Raw genomic sequence first — 21,848 nt, forward strand, 5'->3', positions numbered from 1 at the left:
TAGATTTTTACAGACTTGTTCTGCAGCACCTCCGCACAATTGAGGAGGAGCTGAAGGAGGTGAAGCAGCAGGTGGCGGTCAACACAGCCATGATACAGAGACTAGGTGGTGGTGGTGTGGCAGATCTCGGCCTTGTGGAAGACACCAACATGCCATTGAGCAATGCCGAGGACCTGGACGAGCTGGAGAGGCGGCTTATATCTGATGTGGACCTAAAAAATCAACTGGTATGTCTTTTTAAATGTTTTGCAATATGATTATTGTAGCTATACAATTCCTAGCCTGGCTCTCGTAATGAATGTGGCTCTGCCTTGCTTTAATGTTGACTACTCAATGATTCAAAAATGCCATTCAAATCATGGAATGAATGCCGGGAACTGAGACCATGTGTGCATCTGAAACACCTGTCGCGTTTCACATCTGTTTTCCCTTCCCCACTACATTTAAATGTTGACCACGTCATATTAAAAGCCAGGCTATCCACGTCCTTGTTGTGTTGTTAAACTTGAATCTCATTCCCAAGTGGAGCGTTGTGTGCTGAATACATGACATGTTGTCCATTTTTGTCACCATATAGCAAAACAGCTTAAGCCGAAAACAGCTAAAATGTTTGACTGGGAGTTATGCCACTGTAATTTTGGTCTTTGCATTTCAGGTGAACATACTTGCTATTTTGGGAGGGAAAACCACCAAAGACGCAGTGAAGAGGATGCTGGGCCGGGCTTTCAGGAGGTCCCTGGCGCTCCAAATTAATTGGACTGGCGCAGCTGGAAAGATCGCTTTCAAGTCCCTAAACCTGAAGAGTGTGTTGCACAGTAAGTGATTTTGTGAAACTATTGTGAATGTGTTCAAGTATATAACCCCTGGCAAAAAAAAGCATTTTGTGAGGGCACGCATACACATTGATGAAGGCAGACATGAAAGTGCTGAACATTAAAACTGAACTTTATTTAACTACTGCATCCTATTATACATGTAGGCTGTCTGCGTATCTTTGCGGTACAGAAGAGTGTTGAATGGGGAGCTTATGTAGCCCCCGCCTAAACGCATGGCATTATGGGGAAGTGAAGTTTATATACACTACATGGGTTCTACATTTTTGTTTTCTCCCAGCTGCGCGACACTAGCGGCGCACAACTCAACCTCTGATTGTTGGAAACCGCTGTCGGTCAAAAAATTAGCTTACGTGGTTGGCTGCTGGTGTCTTGCCCCTCCTCACAACACCGTGTTTATAAACACGTGAATCCATGTATATTCTTCCATACACAACATCTCACTTACTCTTTGTTTTACTACAGGAGCCGTTCGGAGAGTGGTAACCACAGCCACTGAAGAGGAGCTTCAAAAGAAGTCTCCCTGTATTTGAAGGGGCGGCTGACAGGGAGGGAGGGAGAAAAGACAGGCAGAAAAGGGTGGTGAATGGGGATGGGGAGTGTTGAGCCCATGTTGGCCATATGCTTATGAAATAAACAAAATGTATTGAACCTAATAGCCTATGTGTGGTGAGTCTGTGTAATAGTTGCTGAGGATATATGTTTTTGTACTGGATTACTAAATTATAGAACACATTATAAGGTTTCTCATCAGCAGGCTGTCTTTACCTTGGTAAATTTTGGTAACTTTGGTAAGCCCAGTAAATAATTGTAATTTTTTTGATTGAGGGCAAATGGAAAGTGTTGTAATGTATTAGATGACTATTTTAGTACATCATTTGAATTATTATGGCCATAAATAAGACCATAAAGGCCATAAATAAGGCCAATTCGAAGCTGGTGGCCCACCATCGGTTCTCTGGTGGTTCGCCGGCGGCTCAAAAGCGGCACAAGGGCGGCCCTTTATCTGCAGCCGCTTTTGAGCCGCCGACGGACCACCAGAGAACCGATGAGCAAAACTCCAGCGGGCCACCGGTGGGTACCGCCGTTGGACCGCCAACTCTGCCGCTGGTGGGCCGCTAACCTAATGCTATCTGGGTCCCTCATAAAAATAGAGTGTGCACTGCTGCAGCACATCTAGTCCTTCCGTCTGGTCAGCGCGATTTAAACACTCTAAAGACCTGCCACACGAAAAACAAAACCGTGTTAATCGTCTCATGTGTTGGCCACAGAACGGACAAAACGCTGCTCTACCGCTGTCCATCTTGAATCGCTATGAATGAACTTGAATTCGAGCGCTTTCGTTATCACTTCCGGGTCAACATCGGAGCTTGGACATTCCCTTTCCGTAAGAAAAATGAACTTGCAAAAATGTTTTTTTGAACTTGCAAAAATGTTTTTTTGAACTTGCAAAAATGTTTTCTAAGATGTTATTTTGTTCCGGAACTTGCAAAAGTTTTTTCTAAAATGTAATTTTCGTAAAAAACTTGTAAAAGTGTTTCGAAACTTGTTAAAGTGTTTTACAAAATATAAAAATGTTCCCGAGTTTGTTTTTGTGTTTTGCCCTTCTCGGCCACCGTACTGCCATGCCCCCAGAGTGAGGAGCTGTAGCTGCCTGTCTGTGTTAGCTGCTGGCTGATGCAACTCGAGCTAGGTAAGACCAAACAGTTTTTTTTTTTTTTTTGTATTGACAGTACTCTGTGACTTGAAATGGAGATCTATGTAAAAACTCGTCGGATTTCTCCAATAAAACACTCCAGCTCGGCACATGATCTTCAAAACGTATTATTACAGGAAAAATCCGACGAGTTTTCATATAGTTCTCCGTTTTGAGGTCAGGAGTACTGTCGGTACGAAAGCCCCCAAAAACAATCGGTTTTACCTAGCAAGAGTTGCATGTACATGGAGGCTGCCATGCCCCCAGAGTGAAGAGCTGTAGCTGCCTGTCTGTGTTAGCTGCTGGCTGATGCAACTCTTGCTAGGTAAAACCGATTGTTTTTGGGGGGCTTTCGTACCGACAGTACTCCTTGACCTCAAAACGGAGAACTATATGAAAAATCGTCGGATTTTTCCTGTAATAGTAAGTTCAGGCTTTTACTGTTTCTACTGTAAAGGAAAAGTTGTACTTGAAAGGCAATAAAGACTTTGAAAAAAAATTTAGATTCATGTATTTGTTTAACTAAGTACCAAGCCTGATAAATGTTTTTTCTCCCTTAAGTGTTAGGGAATTTACTCTTATTTAAAGAATTTTACAGTAGCATTGGATACTAAATTTAAGTGATTTTGTTCTACATACTAGAATAAATAATTCTTAAATTGTTCTCATTATCTAGGCGAATATACTTGATTGCAGTGTATGTTGCCTAACATAAGTCCTTGTTTGGAGCTGATAATACTAGCATATGTTGAATAAAAGGTATATTTTCCTATATATCAAGAAAACTATTCTTAAATTTGGTTTGCTTATCTAGACAAATGTACTTGTTTGAAGTTTGGCTGTACTGACTTTAAGATATATTTACTTGCATGAAACCTTATTTGAAGATGATGGCACTAGCATATGCTGATTTTAAGCACATTGTCCTACATATTGAGAAAATAATTCTTAAATATTTTCCTTGAACCAATACAAATCTACTTGTTATTAGTCTAAACACACTAGTTTTAAGATATCCCTGGGTTTTTAAGGCTAGATATATTCACTTGTTTTTAAAAATCTTGTTAAGTCAAATCTTCCTGTTCTGTTGGCAGATAATTTTGCTTATTTTAAGTAATATATTCCTCATTTTATTACTTTTTTTTCTTATTTTTTAAAGCCGACTTTTTGCAGTGTATCAGCACATCTCAGGTAAAAAAAAGAGAGGAGGCAGTGGATTATTTTAAAATACCCTTGTAAATCTTGCACCTGCTCAGGAAGCTTCAAATTGCATATCTAGAAACTTGAGTTTAGATATTGACAAGTGTTTTCTTAATGAAGTAAAATCAAATTCACCAAGATAAAAACGGGAGGGCCCCATAAGGCAAGACTAGAAAAGAGTGTGTAACACTGGCTTCCTGAAAGGGAACTTTGAAAAAAGATATTTCAGCTCATAGAAGTAGATTCTTTTCAAAATACCCTTGTTAGACTTGCACCTGCTCAGGAAGCTTCAAATTGCATCTCCAGAAATTTGAGTTTAGATATTGACAAGTGTTTTCTTAATGAAGTTAAATCAATTTCATGTAGATAAAAACGGGAGGGCCCCATAAGGCAAGACTAGAAAAGAGTGTGTAACACTGGCCTCCTGACAGGGAACTTGAAAGACAGATTTCAGTTTCAGGGGCCCCACAAGGACATAACAAGAAATGTACGACAGTGCGATGTTACACTGCTCCTGCACTATATCCCGCTTAGTATTTCTGACTGGAATACTTTTGTAAAATGAGATGTCAACATCCTCCTGAATTGCTAATTTACTTAACAATCTGAGTTTAGGACTGCATGTGGCAGTTCGTGAACAAACATGATGATTGAAAATCCCCCAAGGAATGTCACAGTTTCAAGAAGCAGTGTCATCACTTCGCTATTACCTGTGTCCCAACATTATCCGCAAAATCGGACTCGTTAGGTGAAGTGTCTTCTGCAGCAGGGAGCTTCTTGGACTCTGCTTCCATTGCAGGAGACTGACTGATTGGCACCTGGAATATGAGATAAAAACACAACGTATTCAGCTCATGCCAGTAGATTCTTTTCAAAATACCCCTGTTAAACTTGCAGATGCTCAGGAAGCTTTATATTGCATCTCTAGAAACTTGAGTTTAATTGATTTGAACTAGGGATGGGCACGAGTAGTAAATTCCAAACTCGAGTGATCGATTGAATTCCTCGAGGATCAATCGAGTACTCGTTTATCTATTTTTTTTTTTTTTTTTTAACCCTAACGCTAACGGCAATATTACCAACCCAACATGTAGCCTAATGCTTATTCTCAATCAGTCAGAGTCAGAGTTATCAGAGACTATTCATTATTTATTAATATAACCTATTATTAATTATTACATTACATATTATTAACGTTCAAAAGTAAACACATCCTTAACAATAACAAATAAATATGCGTCGAACAAAGGCCAGTAACAATCACCGAACAAAGGCCTGTAACGGTTTAAAAAAAAGAACGAAACATTATGCGAAAACCGAAATCAATTCTTTGTGAGAAAAACCAGCATATCGACGTGCTCTGGAGACAGACGAGAGCGCATTCTATTAACTATCAGTCCCGCGGCAGAGAACACTCGCTCCGCTGGCACGGAGGTGGCGGGGATAACCAGGTGCTGCTTTGCCAGAACGCTCAGTTTTTTGTACCGATCCCCGTTTGACTTCCACCACTCCATGGGGTTTTGATGTGGACGGATGCATGGCTCATTGAAATACGCTTCTAGCTCGTTGACGTCGCTAGTATTTACGTAGTAGTCCTCCCCGAAGAGGGTGTCAAGTGCCTCTGAAGTGCTTTCGACGCTGCAGGCTTGTGCTTCACTACTTTCCCCCATGTCATCTGGGCCTTGCAATGTAACCCCGTCATGCAGTTCCGACAGCTTCTCTTGGGTGCGGAGGCGAAGTGCTGGATCCAAAAACCGAAGGTGTTTGTGTCTCGGGTCAAGCGCAGAAGCAAGGATTGCTGCGCGCACGCACACGCACACACACAATTAATAAATGTAAATTTGTTTTAGTGGCAAAAAACATAACTATTTAAAGAGCAAAGCAATATTAATAAACAGCCAGCGGCTTAATTAATTACCTTGGCTGATATTTTCTTCAAGCGGCCTTACACGGGTTCGGAGGGAGCCGGCGACGGTTCTCTTGAAGTCCACTACAAGCTTTGATTCCCCTTCCATTGGCTCAAGATGCTTTTCAAGCAGGCTCTTCGCGACTGGGAGCACCATGGACAGAGACACATGAGTCTCAGTGCAGAGAGCTGCGGTCGCACATTTGAGGGACTTCAGTGATGGCAAGATCTCTTCAACGCTCTTCCACATTTCGTCCTTCAGCTCAAGGGTCCTCGCATCGGCCAGCTTCGTCACCGTCCTGTCCGAAAGCGCTGCGGTCACAGCCCATCTCTGCTCGTGCAGTCGCTCCATCATTTCAAAAATTGAGTTCCATCGTGTCCGGCAGTATTGGATCAATTTGTGTGTTGGGAGGTTTTGTAGCGCTTGCTTTATTTTTAAAGCATTAGATGCCACTGTGCTGTGGTGGAAGTGAGAAATCAACTTGCTGCACGCTGCGACCACCCGGTTGATGTTCACATTTTTAAAGCCGTCATTAATTGCTAATTGTAGCGTATGGGCGAAACAGGGAACTGATTCCCACTGGAGCAGCTGCTGGTTTGCCAGGACCATGTTGCGTGCATTGTCATGCACACATGCTACTACTTTATCGTGAACTCCCCACTCCTCAGTGACAGCTCGGAGATGAGCAGCGATGTTCTCTGCTGTGTGTCTCTCATCCGAGCTACGAGTCTCCAGCACCGCTGTCTTCAGGTCCCAGTCATCTCCCACATAGTGACAGGTAACTGTAACGTAGGACTCAGTTGTGAGGGAAGTCCACGCGTCTGTTGTTATTGCAACCTTTTTGGCTGTCACCAGGTCGGCCTTTAACTGCTCCCTTTTCTCCGCGTACATTTTCTCCACTCGAGCAGTGATGGTGCGCCGCGATGGCACCGTGTATTCAGGCTCTATAAAGGCCATGAGATCACGGAACCCCTTCTGATCCACAAAACTCAGAGGCAGCATCTCTTTTGTGATCATTGATGTAATCAGCGTTGTGATTTTCTCTCCCCGGCCGGGATTACAGCTACGTTTTGCGGCGGTGAAAATAGCCGACACACTAGGTTGCTGCGGGTCTGCTTTACCGAACACATCGCCGTGTTTAAGGAGCATATGCTGCCGCATAGTACTTGTTGTACTTTGATAGCTCAATTTGGTTTGACATAATTTACATTCAACCTTATGATCTCCTATTTCAGAAAAAAATTTCCAGACTTCGCTTCGTTTTGTTCTAACCGCCATCTTTTAACGTATTCGTTGTGCGCACGGCACGCACCAGTGGCGCCAAACAGAAAATTGATACATTTTCAGAAAACTTTAACTCGAGTTTGTGTTTCCTCCAATCGAGTTCATTTGTAACGAGTAGTACTCGAGTAATCGATTCCTCACGCCCATCCCTAGTGGAAAGGCAGGGTTTTGCACACTTTCAGAGTCAAAGAGACAGGATGCTGCAGCAATCTGGACACACATGGATCCAGTCCTAAAAGATATCAAAACGAGATATCCGCAGGTTACCACCGTGCACTTTTGGTCTGATGGTCCAAGTAAACAGTATAAGAACAAGAAGAATTTTTTTCCTTCTGTCTTGTATCCCCCTACACTGGGGTTTGAAAGAGCAACATGGAACTTCTTCCCCACTTCCCATGGTAAGGGGGCACCAGACGGCATTGGCGGTACAGTGAAAAGAACAGCTGACAACCTGGTCCTGAGAGGAAATGATATGACAGATGGACACACATTCTTTGAAAAGGTCTCAAACAGTCTGAAGAGCGTTCAGCTGTACCACGTTGCAGAAGAAGACATGCAAAGATACGATACACTTCTCATGCATCCTCTCAAACAGGTTCCCTCAACAAGACAAATACATCAGGTCATCCCACATGATAACAGGATCCACCACAGACAACTATCCTGCTTTTGCAGCAAGACGTTGGTTTGCCAGTGCTTCTGCCCAGCTACCTTCTATTTCCATGGCTACCCAGAGAAACAGCACAGTGATACAAGGAGGGCAGCGAAGAAAAGACCTTTGGCCATGTTGTTGGAGGAAATGGAAAAAGAGATGGAAGGGGAGATGGAAGAGGATCTGGAAATAGAAGATGTGATGGAGGAGTTGGATGAGGAGCTTCTGAAAGGTCCCGAGGGTACTGTGACAGTTACGACTGTTAGCAGCCTTAATAATGGAGACTGGCTAGCAGTAGTATATGATGGCCCAGTGTTTCCCGCAGGATTTTTTTCAGCAGCGGTGGTGTGGCATGCCCCCCGGCCGAAATGTTTTTGTACCCTTTACATTGGAATGCATGAATCTGGTGCACTTTGAGAGGAGAATATGCACTTAAATCCTATTCAAACAGTCCTGTGTATTACTGTAGATGGGATTATTGGTGTTGTAACTTTGCCTTTTGTGTCTTCATTTACAGATTTTTATATTTTTGTATAGTAATATTTAAACAAAAAATGCAAATATAATTTGCACAATTTATTTACAGATTTTTGCCTAATGCTTAAACACTAACTGTTTTTTACATAAGACACTTTGTTCAAAAATGAAATCTCCTGCAACAATGGGCAAAACACATCTTTTTAAATTATAAACCTAACTAAAATTTGAAAAGAACACAGACTCACACACATGAAAAATAAAAAATAAAGCTAATTGAATACCAATCAGTGTGAGCCTTAGCACTACAAATAGACCTCAGGTGAGCTCAGCTCCTTTGTGAGACAGTGAGAGTCAGGGGAAGAGGACAAGAGAGCGACAGGAGGATGAGGACAAAGAAGACAACAGACGGAGAACTGTGAAGTTTTTGCTCATCCACAAAGGCTACATCCAGCCTGGGAGCATTTAATTCTCCTGGGCTTTTTAAAGAAGAGCTCCAGGGCTCTTCTGTAGGGGAATTTGGTGGTGGGGGGCCATTGATGCTGACTCTCAAACAAGTCGCCAGATGCTCTCCCTGTAGCCTGTTTCTCAGGTCAGTCTTCACCTACAATACAACAAATAGTAAACCATAAGTGGGTGGAAGTTAGGCAATAACTAAATCATTGTTAATAATAATAATAATAATCTGGTGTATTACCCTGTTCAGTGTTGAAAAGTCACGCTCACAGTTGACACTTGAGACTGGAATTGTGAGACCAATGGCAGCCAGTTTATTGAGTCCAGGATAAAGCTGACCCCACTCGTCAATCTGTGACGCCAGTCGCGTCATTATCTGCTGCTGGTCCATGCCCTGAAACAAAATGAGCATTAATTAAGCTACAAAACCTGTCAAACCTACTGAAAATTTGTTATGTTCATACCTGGAATGCTCCTATCAGGATATGTTGCCTGAAAGAGGTCCACTCTTGGATCACCTGGTCTCCTGTCAGAAATTTATTTGACAGGAGTTTTAGATTCCTCACACAGACAGCCTCGTCCTCCTTGGCAGCCTGAGGCCCAAGAACATGGAATGCTCCTAGCAGGTCTAGACTCCCAAAACGCCTCTCCAAACTCTCAACAAGCGCATCGAGATAAGGTTCCATCACCTAAACATAATAATAAAATAAAAACATATTTGTTAGTTTTTCTTAATATAGAGCATTTAATAGCAATTGCAAGACTTGTTGTACCTGATTTTTAAATCGGACCCAGAGTTGCTCTCGGCTGTGCTCCTCTAAGGAGCCTCTGTGTCTCCGGTTCCTCTCCTCCTCATGGACTACACCAAAACTTGATAACCCTGTAGGGTTATCAAGGTCTTGGTGTAGCCGTGAGAGAAATGATCCAGGAGGCTGATGGTCTCCCGCATCCCTTATGGTTCTCAAAATGGCAATCGTCACAGGAACCTAATTGAACAGGGATTATACATTTATTGTAAAAGCAGCCGAAAGTAAGAGCCTCTAGCATTTCAAATAAAATCTCACCTGGTGTTTCAAAGCCAGAAAATTTACATTTTCCTTCTGGAACAATTTGGAAAGGCAGGCCAGGTGAGGGAGTACATCTGCCTGCAGGTAGACTGCAGCCACAAATCTATATGTTGCCAGGAAGGAGTATAGCCCCTTGGCTAGTGGGCAACGGTTGACTTCTGACTCTTCCGCCAAGGCAGACAGAACTGCACCAAGGTTGCGTTGCAGGCTCATTATGGCAGAGTGCTGTGACAGCCAACGTGTGTCCTTCACCTCCTGAAAAATATTATTTTTTCATGAGATGAAAGCATAAAACCCATTTTTTGTTTTTTTGCTTTTCTTTCTGCATAACTTGCCTTCACTTTTAGGTCTGCCAGGCCCAGGGTCTGTGCTGCTGCTTTCAGAACAGATGTTCTGTTCGCACTGTTGCGAAAATAGAGGTGGAGCTGCTGCAGGTGGTCCCTGAAGGTTGCCATGTAAGGCACATTTGAGGAGGCATCCTTACAGGACAGGGCAAGCCGATGTGCCGCACAGGCAACAGACACCAGCCAGGGGAAGTTGTCCTGAAGCTGCTTGGCCACTCCATTTTGTCTCCCTGCATCAAGTCGAAACCATTTACTTTGTAAAATGTAATTTTTTGGGATAATTGTATACTAATGAATCAGCTCAATATGCATACCAGTCATGACAGCAGCTCCATCTGTACCTAACCCATACAATTTGGATGTAGGAATGTCCTTTTTCTCAGAACATCCCTGATGGCTGCAACAACTGTGTTAGCTTTGCCATCAGGGATACTGATCAGGTCCAAGAACTGGCTAAACAGCTGCCCTTCCTTATCAGTGTATCTGATAAAGACAGATGACAAAATCAATTCAAACGTGTCACCTTTTACATATATTTAATTAAATAATTTGTACTTTTATCGAACAAACTTGCCTAACATGCAGATCAAGTTGACGATTTATGGGACATCTGATGCTCGGATCTCCTCCAGAATAGGCTCTTCCACCACAGTGTTGATTATTTCTAGCATCTCATCAATGATTCGATGGCTTGTATAATTTGCATATTTCCCAATCTTAAGAAGATAAAAATGAAACAGATATGGTTAATGTTGAATGAAAAGAAAAAATATATACTAAAAGTATGGCATTTACCTTTAGCTTTTTGAAGTAATCACACCCCAGTAGCTCTGCGAGTTCAAGGAGAGCAGGGTAATTTGTGTGGTGTGCCTGCTCCCTCTTTGTGAGGTGATAGAGGCACTTAAAACCTCCAATCACAGCCTCATGCTCCATCACCACCATCGGTTCGAGGGCAGCCAAAACTGAGCTTGATCCTATGGAAACAAAACATAAAAATAAGAAAAATAGATAAAAATACAGCTTATATGCAAGTATGCTGGTTACCTGTTTTGGTCTATTTACAGACCATATATGCAAAATGTTACCTTGCATCAATGCAGAGTGAGATTTCTCACTGTCCTGGTGATGTTGGGTTGAACGGTGTTTGTCCAGGTAGTCAACACGATAAAGTTCACACCCATTTTCAATAAATGGTCTCTTGGCCACACCTCTTTTGGGTGCTTTCTTGTGTTGACGACACAAGCGACAAAACATTCCTGCAAGTAACAAGACTTTAAATATTTCATTTTTTTCCAAAAAGAAGATGGTTGCTCACTAAGGTAATTTATAATGTTAAATACTCACCATGACCATGGATGTAGTACAACCAAGGCTTGAACCTGGGGATATCAACCCAGTTAGGGTCCCACCCAGACAGCCTGTGGCGGGTTTTAGATTGTGCTGCGGATGCCCCTTGCTCCTCTCGTTCTTCTCCTTGCTCCTCTCCCTGCTCCTCTCCTTGTCCCTCTCCTTGTTCAGGATCTACCACTGCACCCTCTCTCTCTTGTTCTCCTTGCTTCTCTCTCACTTCTCTTTCCTCCCTTACTTGGTCTACCTGTATTTTATAAACTTGAGCACTTAAACAACAAGTAAGAAATGCTAGAACATCTTATTTGATTCCTTCAAATTACCCTATATACATGTATTTGTAATGTTCAAATAATATCACCTTGCATTATGCATTCAAATCCAAAATACAATTCTCATTAGCTTGAAAGTTTGCTTCCCTGATTTGCTTTACTAACCTCAGCTCCTCCATTGTCCCCGTCTGCCTTTCTTTTTCTAATCACCCAGCTTTTTAGACTCATCTGCAAATGTAATATATATTATTTAACTATGTTACATATATACATTGTGCACAGTGCATCCCTTAAGAGCTTGTACCAGCCTTTTAACCTCTGAGCCCTAAGCCATTTTTGAGATGTTTTGGTTCGCCTGGATTTATTCTCTTATTAAGATTGCATTCATCACCCTTATAATGCATAGCTGTCAAGCTATCATTTATTTGGGTCACAACCTGGACTATCAGAATATGTGTGCTGCAGTGATGTCGTTTGAATGTAGGAAATTATCAATTAGACAGTAAAAAAAAGAAGCAAATAAATATCTCACAATTATTTATTGATATGACACAAAAAAAGGCAAATTGATTAAGCTTATTATTGCTTAAAACACTTCTTCTTAGTCTTGGGAGTCAAAAAGTGATGAGAAAATTATAAAATAAATATAAGTTATACATAATAGAAACTATTCATGATCTTTTAAGAAGTCCTTAGGTTTTTTCCTGCATTTATGCTGATGACCACATGCTTACAGGCGATTAGCATAAATCCCTAACTAAAATACGCGATGAAAACGGATTTTATATGGCAATAAAGAACAACATCGGATCTAACAGTATGGATTCATTTTTCAAAGTTCCAGAAAATACCTAGGCTATAAATTCCTGACTGGATATAAGCTCCTGTAAAGGCTATGATTCTTTTTGGTTCTTTTTGGTGTGAAAGCAGCATCATGCTGCTTTCACACCAAAAAGAACCAAGAGCCAGTTCCGGGCTGGTGCTAGGGCCAGTTCCAAACAGGTTCCAGCCTTATCCCAGTTAAGAACCAGTTGGTTTCACACCGGCCAGAGCCAGCCATGGAGCCGGCGTGAGCAACGTCATGACGTCACTGCAAACGTCTCCGCTTTCCCAGACGTCACTGGCAGAGAGTAGTGAGCTTGGACAGAAGCATACTGCCGACATCTTTCTTTATTCTGGGTGGAAATAGTACCATAGTTACGCCATTAAATGCGTTTATGGAAACATTTTTAGCGAGAAATGTGCATTTTACTTTCATAATGTTCGCTCGGTGAATGTGAAGGATGTTTGGTTTGATAGTTATGACGAAGAGGGAACGCTCCGTTCACTTGCATGGACATGGACTCATCTAGCTGCGTTGGCGCGTTGACGCGTTGAACCACCACACAATGATCAAGCGTCAGGTTTGGCGCGTACTCGCGTTATCCAACGCGAGTAAACGCGTTGGATAACGCGGATAACACCAACCGACCACACCAACCGCATGGTGCCCCTTTCACATCGCCGCAAGATCGGAGCCGGTGATCCCAAAAAGAGCGACAACACGCACACACACATAGGCCTACACACACACACACACACACACACAATACTAGAGGAAAAACGGCACGGAGGTTGCGATTTATAGATACAATAAAATGATTGGGCTCAGAGGGTTTTTAACACTGGTGGTCATGAAGCGACACATTTTAGCAACTTACTTTCTCTCTCTCTCTCTCTCTGTCTGTCTCTCTCTCTCTCTCTCTGTCTGTCTCTCTTTCCTTCTTTCTTCGATCTTCCGCTTCACTCGCTACTGCTAGAATGAATGTATTTTTCTTCTTTGATGTTGGTTACGTGACGATGTGCCGCGTGCTGCGCAATTGACGTTACGCGCTGTATATTTTCTAAAAGGAGCTACGTAAAAAAAAAAAAAAAAAAAATTAGGAGAAGGATTTTTATTGCAGCGGCGGAGAAAATTCAGCTGTGTGAACGTGGGGGAAACACTGTGGCCACTGGTGGCTAGCCAAGACCATTGCTGTGGATACTGAGCATCACGATGTGAAAGTGGAGTTTCTGCATCCCCATGGTCCAACAGCAAATTATCAGCCTAAGCTTCTCACAATGTCTGTTTCTGCCCAGTTGAAGACATCATAGTGAAACTAATGGGAAATGCATCACCAGTCAAATTAAGAACACGAGAGATCTACAGCATAGCCCCTGATGTGATGGACTTCATAGAGCGTGAGCATGTCCGACGCCTGTTGCTCAAGGCACAAATGCACAAGTGCGGGTTAGACAAAAATGAAATCTTAAGTAAGCTAATTTAACCTGATTCTAAGCTACAGATTTTGTGTTGCAGGATTGTTGTTAAGGAATGTCAATTTAAGATCACACCCAGTATGAAGTAGGCAGTGCAGGGCAATAACACATCCAACACACCCAGCCACACACGCACCCAGCCACACACACACACACACGTGCACACACACATTCTTGTCTTTCCCAATTGTGGGGTCCACACATTATTCACCCAATTGTGGGGTCCACCCTTTCCAGTGCTCCTACAGCTCTGTAAAAAATCAGGGAAGCTAAAAAAAAATTCTTTTTAATTACCAGCACTTCAAATTTAAAGATTTCCAAACTTTTGTCCAAAAAGTTTTTTGCCCAATTATGGGGTCCGGTTTCTAGCACAAAGACCTTGTGAGGTCCAATTGTACACACACATATTACTAGCACAAAAACGTTGTGAGGTCCACTTGTACACACATATTTCTAGTCTTTATATCTTCACGAGGCTCAAAGAAACTAGCAGAAGACATTAGTAATTTCCATTGTTTCAACTTTATTCTCAAAGAATAACATTTATTTTTTAGTAGTCAACTCCCTTCAAACAGAACAGAACAAAAGGTGTAGAGCAGGGCAGCCCCATTTGGGGCCAAGGGCCAAACTTGGCCCGCGACTGATTTTATTTGGCCCGCGCCTTACCCACTGTATATATTATTGTTTTCCACCATCAGCGCTCGCACTCATTGAATATTATTGATTGGTGCACTTCCATTCCTGACCATAGAATAACATTGTGATACATTGATGGTAGGGTGGCGCTGTTGAGCTCCTATCCTCTTGCGCTCCAATCCGAAGTCACGTGACAGCGAGTAAGTGAGACGCAAGGATGGAGCGGCAGTGGCACACAGACAAACGCAAATTCAAAAAATGTTGGGAACATGATTATTTATTTACCGAGGTCGATTCCAACGCAATATGCCTGGTATGTAAGCAGAAGGTCGCTGTTTTAAAGGAGTACAACATTCGTCGTCACTATGAAACTATGCATTCTCACCAGTTCGCAAAATACACAGGCGAGGACCGAAAGGTAAAGGCGGCAAACTTGCTAATGAAGCTAGAAACACAGCAGCAAACTTTACTTCAGCCATCCACTGCACAAGAAAATGCCACCCTTGCAAGTTATCGCATTAGCAACATCATTGTCAGAAGTGGACACGCTTTTGCTGCGGGTGATTTTGTAAAAGAGTGTCTGACAGTTGCTGCTGAAGCTGTGTGTCCAACTCAGAAGCGGGCTTTTTCTCAAATAAGCCTGTCACGGAACACGGTGACCCGCCGCGTTGAGGACATGGCCGAAGACGTTCGGGGCCAGATAGCCCAAAGAGCAGGTCGGTTTTCTGCCTTCTCCATCGCATGCGATGAAAGCACCGACATATCGGACTCAGCACAGTTGCTGGTGTTTTTGCGAGGCGTCAATGAGGACTTTGAAGTGTGCCAAGAACTAGCGGGCCTTGAAACACTGAAAGGGACGACAAGAGGGATCGATATTTTTAAGGCAGTGGAGCAAGTTATGGACAAGAATGGTTTGAAGTGGGAAAACCTATCTGGCATCACGACTGATGGAGCCCCGGCCATGGTCGGTAAGAGAGCAGGTCTAACTGCACTTGTGTCCGACAAAGTCCGTGAGTGTGGTGGCTCGATTTTTAAATATCATTGCATTTTGCATCAGGAGCAACTGTGCGCTAAGAATATCGGCCTAAAGAACGTGATGCAGGATGTCGTTGGCATTGTCAATAATATTCGCTCAAAGGCGCTCTCACACCGTCAGTTCAAAGCTGTTGTTGATGAGATGGATGCCCAGTATGGGGATGTATTGTACCACCAGGAGGTGCGGTGGCTGAGCCGCGGGAAAGTTTTGCAAGCCATTTTTCAAGCCACAAAGGAGAACAACATCCAAGTGCCCTCGGACAAGCACTGGATTGCAGATCTGGCCTTTCTTGTGGACATCACAGAGCTGCTGAATATCCTCAATCTTCAGCTTCAAGGGAGAGACCAGATAATCACTCAGCTGTACGACCATGTCAGAGCCTTCAAGCAAAAGCTCCAGTTGCTTAGCAGACATCTCTTAACAGGTGAGATCTAACTTGAATATGTTATTGAACACAAAACAATGTAGTAGGCTGGTTATTGATCACTATAACCAGCATGTTATTATATTTGTTACATACATTGTGTGTGGAGAATACATTTTCTATTTAAATATAGGCATTAAATCCAATAACACATTTGCTTTTTGTACTGCAGCCATAAACACAAAAAAACTAGTTTTTTTCTCATTTGATTGATGTTTGGTATTTAATTGAAAATCAAATGAACAACCTTGCATCTTACATTGCTACTTTTGTCTTTGTGTCTGTATATTTAGGAAATTTGGCACATTTTCCCAGCCTCAGAGAAGTTGGGTTGATGGAGGAAGACACACCAAAATACTGCAACATTCTCAGCGATCTTGTGGTGGAGTTTGACCATCGCTTTGAGGATTTTCGTGGAAACGAAGCAGCATTTGAGCTGTTTGCCCAACCCTTTGCTGTAAATGTGGATGCAGTCAGTGAGGAGCTTCAAATGGAACTTTTGGAGCTTCAGTCTGATTCAGACCTCCGTTGCCGGTTTAGAGAGCTTTCTTTACAGGACTTTTACAAATCTGTTCCTGCACACAGATATGGCAAGATCCGCAAACATGCACAGGTGATGTTCTCCCTCTTTGGAAGTACCTATGTCTGTGAGCAGGCATTCAGCCTGATGAATCTTAATAAGTCCAAACTGAGAAATGCTTTATCTGACTCTCACCTTCATGACATTCTCACTCTGTCAGTTAGTCAGCTGGAGCCTGATATTAAGAGACTTGTAAAAACCAAGGACAGGCTTCATGTCTCCCACTGATAGGCCTACTTCAAATCATAATGTATAGGCCTGGACCTCCAATGTGTCGGAGTATGTTCTGCTCTGTCCTGTGTTACTTTGTTACTGTCCTGTGTTATTGTTCTGTGTTACTTTTATTGCACTAAAAAAATCTTTGTATTTGAAGATACAGGCCCAAGGCCTAGTAATGTTCCATGTCTGTCTTCAAATATTTCATAGTGCTTCAATTATTTTTCTAATTTAAAGAAGATAGATTTTATGATTTATTTATTATTTTTTGAACATTAATGTGAAGCACAATAAACATTGTCATTCATTTTTCAAAATGACCTTGTGATAGTGTTGATTTTGCACACGCATGCTATTTATACCCATATTTAACCTAATATACTGAAAAATTACAATTTTGGCCCACGAGCCTCCACCCGATTAAATTTTGGCCCTCCAGAGGGAAGAATTTGGGCACCCCTGGTGTAGAGCCTCAGAGATGAAGCTAAGCAACTACTGACAGATACACATAACAAGCTGCAGCGACTAGCAGAGCTGGTGAAAAACTGAGGAGAACTTGCTGTTAATCTGCATTCTCCTCGATATACAAAAACTGTACAATAGACAAAAAAGGCGATCAAACTATGCCTGGGGGTGTTCCTCAGCACCTCTAAACATCGTCTCCTTGATCTTCTCATGCAACTCTTAGCTGTTATTGGAGTAATGGTGTAATGATTAATGATGTAATGGTGTAATTTTTTTGGTTGAACTCCTGAACAAAACCAACTGACGAGTCTTTGAACACAACAGTGAGCTAAGTTAGCTTCCTTAGCTTGTTCTTATATTTTAAAGCTATGTTTTTGCTGTTTTTAACTCACTAAAAACGAAATAAACACTTGAAGATAATAAGCTTGAAGATAATACTATTCGGGAGTTGGGTTAGTGGTGTAGTGGTTACTGGTTTGATGGTGTAGTGAAGTGTCAATTTGAACTGTGTTTTGAGAATAAAGTTCGGATAAACATGACTCAAAAGAAAAAAATAACAAAAGGTTAAACGTTTTCCCACCATGACATTCAGGGAAAGGTGGATAAGAGAGAAAACAACTGTTCACTGAAGTTTCCGTCTCATGGCAGAGATTCGATTTTTTATGAAATATTTGACGGCTTTCCAGTCTCTGGTTTCAAGGACTTCTGATTCTGCAGCAACGCAACTTTCACAGTCACGTTTACCTGGTACTTGGTTCCTTCTCATAAACCTCCCCAGATGCCTTTCCACTGCAGCACTTTCCTCTTGTGTCCAGCTTCGCTTTTTTACAGTTTTTTTGCCTAATGAGACAGAGTGCATTTTAATTATCAGATCATTACAGGCATGAAAATCACTCACCCTTCGGCGAAATTCGCCGTTTTGAAACCAAAATAGGTGACCTCCGTGAATCGTGTAGATTCGATGAAAAAATATTTGGGGGGGGTAGGTTCAGAGGCCGGCCAGTTTATAGTCCTCCGTAAAGTGCTTTACTCTAGACACGGAGAGCCTGTCGGAGAACCTTTCCGTAGTTTACGTGCGCATCCAATATATCAGTCGACGCAACAGAGACGGTAAGGGCTGTGATTGGTCCTCTAACAAAATCATTTCCGGAAACACTACTCGGTTTGACTTTGGACCTTATTTACTTTGTACGTTGTTTACTTTGCACAGGACCAATAAAATACCAAATAGGATTTTTAAAGCTTTGGAAGTTTATTTACAAAACTATTTACTAGGGATGGGCGTGAGGAATCGATTACTCGAGTACTACTCGTTACAAATGAACTCGATTGGAGGAAACACAAACTCGAGTTAAAGTTTTCTGAAAATGTATCAATTTTCTGTTTGGCGCCACTGGTGCGTGCCGTGCGCACAACGAATACGTTAAAAGATGGCGGTTAGAACAAAACGAAGCGAAGTCTGGAAATTTTTTTCTGAAATAGGAGATCATAAGGTTGAATGTAAATTATGTCAAACCAAATTGAGCTATCAAAGTACAACAAGTACTATGCGGCAGCATATGCTCCTTAAACACGGCGATGTGTTCGGTAAAGCAGACCCGCAGCAACCTAGTGTGTCGGCTATTTTCACCGCCGCAAAACGTAGCTGTAATCCCGGCCGGGGAGAGAAAATCACAACGCTGATTACATCAATGATCACAAAAGAGATGCTGCCTCTGAGTTTTGTGGATCAGAAGGGGTTCCGTGATCTCATGGCCTTTATAGAGCCTGAATACACGGTGCCATCGCGGCGCACCATCACTGCTCGAGTGGAGAAAATGTACGCGGAGAAAAGGGAGCAGTTAAAGGCCGACCTGGTGACAGCCAAAAAGGTTGCAATAACAACAGACGCGTGGACTTCCCTCACAACTGAGTCCTACGTTACAGTTACCTGTCACTATGTGGGAGATGACTGGGACCTGAAGACAGCGGTGCTGGAGACTCGTAGCTCGGATGAGAGACACACAGCAGAGAACATCGCTGCTCATCTCCGAGCTGTCACTGAGGAGTGGGGAGTTCACGATAAAGTAGTAGCATGTGTGCATGACAATGCACGCAACATGGTCCTGGCAAACCAGCAGCTGCTCCAGTGGGAATCAGTTCCCTGTTTCGCCCATACGCTACAATTAGCAATTAATGACGGCTTTAAAAATGTGAACATCAACCGGGTGGTCGCAGCGTGCAGCAAGTTGATTTCTCACTTCCACCACAGCACAGTGGCATCTAATGCTTTAAAAATAAAGCAAGCGCTACAAAACCTCCCAACACACAAATTGATCCAATACTGCCGGACACGATGGAACTCAATTTTTGAAATGATGGAGCGACTGCACGAGCAGAGATGGGCTGTGACCGCAGCGCTTTCGGACAGGACGGTGACGAAGCTGGCCGATGCGAGGACCCTTGAGCTGAAGGACGAAATGTGGAAGAGCGTTAAAGAGATCTTGCCATCACTGAAGTCCTCAAATGTGCGACCGCAGCTCTCTGCACTGAGACTCATGTGTCTCTGTCCATGGTGCTCCCAGTCGCGAAGAGCCTGCTTGAAAAGCATCTTGAGCCAATGGAAGGGGAATCAAAGCTTGTAGTGGACTTCAAGAGAACCGTCGCCGGCTCCCTCCGAACCCGTGTAAGGCCGCTTGAAGAAAATATCAGCCAAGGTAATTAATTAAGCCGCTGGCTGTTTATTAATATTGCTTTGCTCTTTAAATAGTTATGTTTTTTGCCACTAAAACAAATTTACATTTATTAATTGTGTGTGTGTGTGTGTGTGTGTGTGTGTGAGTGTGTGAGTGTGTGAGAAGTGATGTAACGTTAAAATAAGTATGATTGTTTAGTGAACGTTAACATTATGACAATGTTTTCATCTGTCATTGGTGAAGCTGTAATGTTAACGTTAGCATGAGATTACCAGGTGATGACATTGTATGTGGCTCTTTTTTGGAAGAGGGGGAGGTGGAAGACTGCTTTGGTAGCATATGATTTTCCTGTAGGCATAGGGACCTGAGACTATTAAAATAATAATAATGATGATATTATTAATTAATAATAAATTAATTAATAATAAGTCAATGGTTGATAGTTGTGTGTTTTAGGCTGCTGTTTTTTGTGTCGGCTGTGTGGGTAACCAATGACTGTAGTAGTTATAAAACCATTTGATTAGCTGATGCCCTGAGTCACTGTTTTATGTGTCACTGTTTTTAGTAAAGGTATAATAAAGAAATGAAGAAGTAAACAACAGAGTGAAGGAGAGAAGAGGAAAAGAGCAGGAGTATAGTGTGGAAAGGCAGAAATAAAGAAGTAAACAACAGAGGGAAGCGAACAGACGAGAGGAAAAAAGAGTAGAGGAGAAGATGGCTCTTTCAAAGAAGCGCAAATGCCATTTTACTGAAAAAAATCCAGCAAGAATTCCCATTTATACGCCCCTGTCGCCCAGGCCAAGACGACACAGTGGTCCACTGCACCCTTTGCCAGTCTTCTTTTCAATTGCCAGTGGGGGAGATATTCTGTGGTGGAGCATCAGCAGACAAAAAAACATAAAAAAGGTCTGACTGCCAATGCTGTTACGCCCTCTATCACCACATTCTATAAGAAGACCGAGCCTTCCCAAAAGGAGTTTGAGTTAGCTGTGCAGGAGGGCATCTTGGCGTACCACACTATGAAACACAATCATAGTTACCGATCTATGGACTGCACAGCACAACTGACAAAGAAGCTTTATGAGCCAAAGTTTTCATGTGCCCGGACCAAAGGTGAAGCCATAGTAAATAACGTCTTCGCACCATGGGCAACCAATATGGTAAGACAGGACCTAGAGCAGGTTGAATTTGTTTCCCTGTCCATTGATTCATCCAATCATGGACATTTGAAGCTGCTGCCATTAATGGTCAGGTATAGCAAAGCAAATGATGGCAGCAGCATGTCCATAGAAACAAAATTGCTTGATTTTGTTGAACTTAAAGGAGAAAAGGCAGTGGAACTTGCAGCTGAGATCATGGTGGTGATTGAAAAATTCTCCCTGGAAGATAAAGTAGTGGCATTCTCTGCCGACAATACAAACACCAACTTTGGCGGGCTGAATAGGGTGGGGAGAGTCAACGTCCACACCAAAGTGAAAAATGCACTGCAGCGGGAGGTGATTGGCCTGGGTTGTCCTGCCCACATCATCCATAATGCAACCAGAACAGCTATGGATACCCTTCCCATTGATGTAGAGTACCTGCTCACAAAGATATTTGGGTATTTTCATATTTACACTGTTAGAGTGGAAAGATTGAAGAGCTTTTGTGAATTTGTTGGCCAAGAGTATCAAAACATCTTAGGACACAGCAACGTTCGCTGGCTGTCCATGCTCCCTGCTCTAGAAAGAGTGCTTAAAATGTATGCACCACTTAAAGCCTTTTTCTTTCTGAAGAGAAATGCCCTGTTGTCTTGCGAAGAATGTTTGAAGATCCACTGACTGAACTGTGGCTTGCCTTTGCCCATGGAAACCTGGCCATATTTAGTGAAACAATCAAGAAGCTTGAAGGCCAGGACCGCTGTGCTGTGGAGTCAGCTGCAATCCTGAGAGAAGTGGAGGTAAAATTGACAGCAAGACGTGACGACAGCTTCATTCCAGTACT

General features: G+C 42.6%; 3 protein-coding genes across 3 annotated transcripts; 1 reads left to right on the forward strand and 2 right to left on the reverse strand.

Moving 5' to 3' along the window:
• Positions 1-4,424: 4,424 nt before the first annotated feature.
• Positions 4,425-6,797, reverse strand: LOC129114823 (E3 SUMO-protein ligase ZBED1-like). The gene is made up of 3 exons (XM_054626727.1): positions 5,648-6,797; positions 5,073-5,527; positions 4,425-4,547 (listed from the first exon to the last, which is right to left on the reverse strand). The coding sequence occupies exons 1-3, from the start codon at positions 6,795-6,797 to the stop codon at positions 4,425-4,427; spliced, it is 1,728 nt and encodes a 575-aa protein (XP_054482702.1).
• A 1,580-nt stretch (positions 6,798-8,377) lies between these two features.
• LOC129114824 (E3 SUMO-protein ligase KIAA1586-like) lies at positions 8,378-10,237 on the reverse strand. The gene is made up of 7 exons (XM_054626729.1): positions 10,231-10,237; positions 9,908-10,146; positions 9,570-9,827; positions 9,279-9,491; positions 8,970-9,194; positions 8,747-8,899; positions 8,378-8,653 (listed from the first exon to the last, which is right to left on the reverse strand). Exons 1-7 carry the CDS (start codon positions 10,235-10,237, stop codon positions 8,378-8,380), a joined length of 1,371 nt encoding a protein of 456 aa, XP_054482704.1.
• Positions 10,238-14,842: 4,605 nt separating this feature from the next.
• On the forward strand, positions 14,843-16,737 carry LOC129114825 (general transcription factor II-I repeat domain-containing protein 2-like). Its single transcript, XM_054626730.1, has 2 exons — positions 14,843-15,929; positions 16,223-16,737. Exons 1-2 carry the CDS (start codon positions 14,843-14,845, stop codon positions 16,735-16,737), a joined length of 1,602 nt encoding a protein of 533 aa, XP_054482705.1.
• The last annotated feature ends 5,111 nt before the right edge of the window (positions 16,738-21,848 follow it).

The sequence above is a fragment of the Anoplopoma fimbria genome, unplaced genomic scaffold (genome assembly GCF_027596085.1).
Source record: "Anoplopoma fimbria isolate UVic2021 breed Golden Eagle Sablefish unplaced genomic scaffold, Afim_UVic_2022 Un_contig_10410_pilon_pilon, whole genome shotgun sequence".
Classification (NCBI taxonomy): Eukaryota; Metazoa; Chordata; class Actinopteri; order Perciformes; family Anoplopomatidae; genus Anoplopoma; species Anoplopoma fimbria.

Bases quoted from the DNA above. Each gene is read 5' to 3' on its own strand.
- LOC129114824 (XM_054626729.1), bottom strand. The intron at 9,195-9,278 runs GTACAACAAGTC...TATTATGTTTAG, and splicing joins GGGTCCGATTTAAAAATCAG to GTGATGGAACCTTATCTCGA. The intron at 8,654-8,746 runs GTAATACACCAG...GTTGTATTGTAG, and splicing joins ACTTTTCAACACTGAACAGG to GTGAAGACTGACCTGAGAAA.
- LOC129114825 (XM_054626730.1), top strand. From the start codon at position 14,843: ATGCATTCTCACCAGTTCGCAAAATACACAGGCGAGGACCGAAAGGTA. The intron at 15,930-16,222 runs GTGAGATCTAAC...CTGTATATTTAG, and splicing joins TAGCAGACATCTCTTAACAG to GAAATTTGGCACATTTTCCC.
- LOC129114823 (XM_054626727.1), bottom strand. From the start codon at position 6,797: ATGCGGCAGCATATGCTCCTTAAACACGGCGATGTGTTCGGTAAAGCA. The intron at 5,528-5,647 runs GTAATTAATTAA...GCGTGCGCGCAG, and splicing joins TGAAGAAAATATCAGCCAAG to CAATCCTTGCTTCTGCGCTT. The intron at 4,548-5,072 runs GTTTTTCTCACA...CTCATATTCCAG, and splicing joins CAGAGCACGTCGATATGCTG to GTGCCAATCAGTCAGTCTCC.